Genomic DNA, 1,292 nt, shown 5'->3' with positions numbered 1-1,292 from the left:
ATTAAAAAATAATGTGTATGTTCTAAAATAATGATATAATGCCCATGTTTGTTATTTATAGAATTATTTCTATTTATTTTCTTACATATTGGCTTTGGCTTGTGACTCTATTATTCATAATTTTTTTGTTTTAGTTTTATGAATACAAATTTCACAAATGTATCTGTTTAAATCCATTTGTAATGTTGTCTTTAGGTGATGTATGTTGTGTTTTCATTATAAGATTGTTACATTATTTGTCTTTATTTGTACTATGTGTAGTGGTTCTTTCTGTGTGCTGTGTTTGTTATGGATTTCCCCATGGCTCCATTAAGATCCTTTTCCACCCCTACAACCACTATTGTGTCTTTTTTCCTTCCTACACCGTGCCTACATCCCAGGCCTACTTGGGACTGATGGAGCTGACTGTTGCTCGAGGGAAATATGATGAGTTCTGTATCCCTATGGTTATGGTGCCCGCCACTGTCTCCAACAATGTCCCCGGTTCAGATTTCAGCATTGGCGCAGATACTGCTCTGAACACTATAACAGATGTAAGTTTGACTAGCTTGAGTGCACCTAACTCACAAATCATTAAAATCCCATCACTGTGTTCTTTATTTATCAGAGCGAACCAATCAGATCTTCATAAATGCAGTTCAGTGAGTGACAGCATGATTAATGAAGGTTTATTGATGTTGTTGAGTATCTGTGGGAACCTGTGGCTCAGCCTTAAACAGAACATAGTAGTGGCATTGCATATGTTTTCTATTTTTATGGTTAGGACTAAAAATTGTTAGGTAAATACACAATGTTCTGCATTCTTATTTTTGGCCACCTGATGGCACTTAAGGCTTCTTTTTACATTTACCAGTCTCTCCTGGCGACTTCCCTCCCCTTTCCTCTCTATGACTCTGTTTGAGGCTTCAGTGAGAGACAGCATGCCTGAAAGAAGATAACTACTGATATGCACATTTTTTTTAGATGACCCATAGTGCTTTGGCAATCCTTTGTCATGTAAAATGTATACAGTATATATGTATATCAGTTTAAAGGTGAACTATGAGGTGAGTGCTTTTCACTCACCTCATAGTTCTAGCCGACCTGTGACAATGAGACTGTCACAGGTCGGCTCAGTAGATCGGGAGGTGAGCGAACACATACCGGCATTCGCTCACCTCTCGATCCTGTCACAGCTCTCTGCCATGACAGGGGAGGGGCTGGATTCCCCCCTCCCCGCTCCGATCCGCCAGCGCTGACTGGCGGAACGGACGGTGGAGGGGGCGGGTACAGCTGGCTCTGCCTCTAGATAG

General features: G+C 40.9%; 1 protein-coding gene across 6 annotated transcripts in view; it reads left to right on the top strand.

The window, feature by feature from the left end:
- Window positions 1-1,292, top strand: part of PFKP (phosphofructokinase, platelet) — an 89,365-nt gene that overhangs the window by 64,623 nt on the left and 23,450 nt on the right. For 3 of the 6 annotated variants that reach the window (XM_018569669.1, XM_018569672.1, XM_018569670.1), the window contains one exon: window positions 381-533. The exons of the other annotated variants lie outside the window; for them this stretch is intronic. In XM_018569669.1, the coding sequence (XP_018425171.1) occupies window positions 381-533 (153 nt within the window). The remainder of the gene's footprint in view (window positions 1-380; window positions 534-1,292) is intronic. 6 annotated transcript variants of the gene reach the window in all.

The sequence above is a fragment of the Nanorana parkeri genome, unplaced genomic scaffold (assembly GCF_000935625.1).
Source record: "Nanorana parkeri isolate BGI_ZX_2015 unplaced genomic scaffold, ASM93562v1 scaffold1378, whole genome shotgun sequence".
Classification (NCBI taxonomy): Eukaryota; Metazoa; Chordata; class Amphibia; order Anura; family Dicroglossidae; genus Nanorana; species Nanorana parkeri.
The sequence above is the reverse complement of the archived record's forward strand: the minus strand, read 5'-3'. Positions and strand labels throughout refer to the sequence as shown.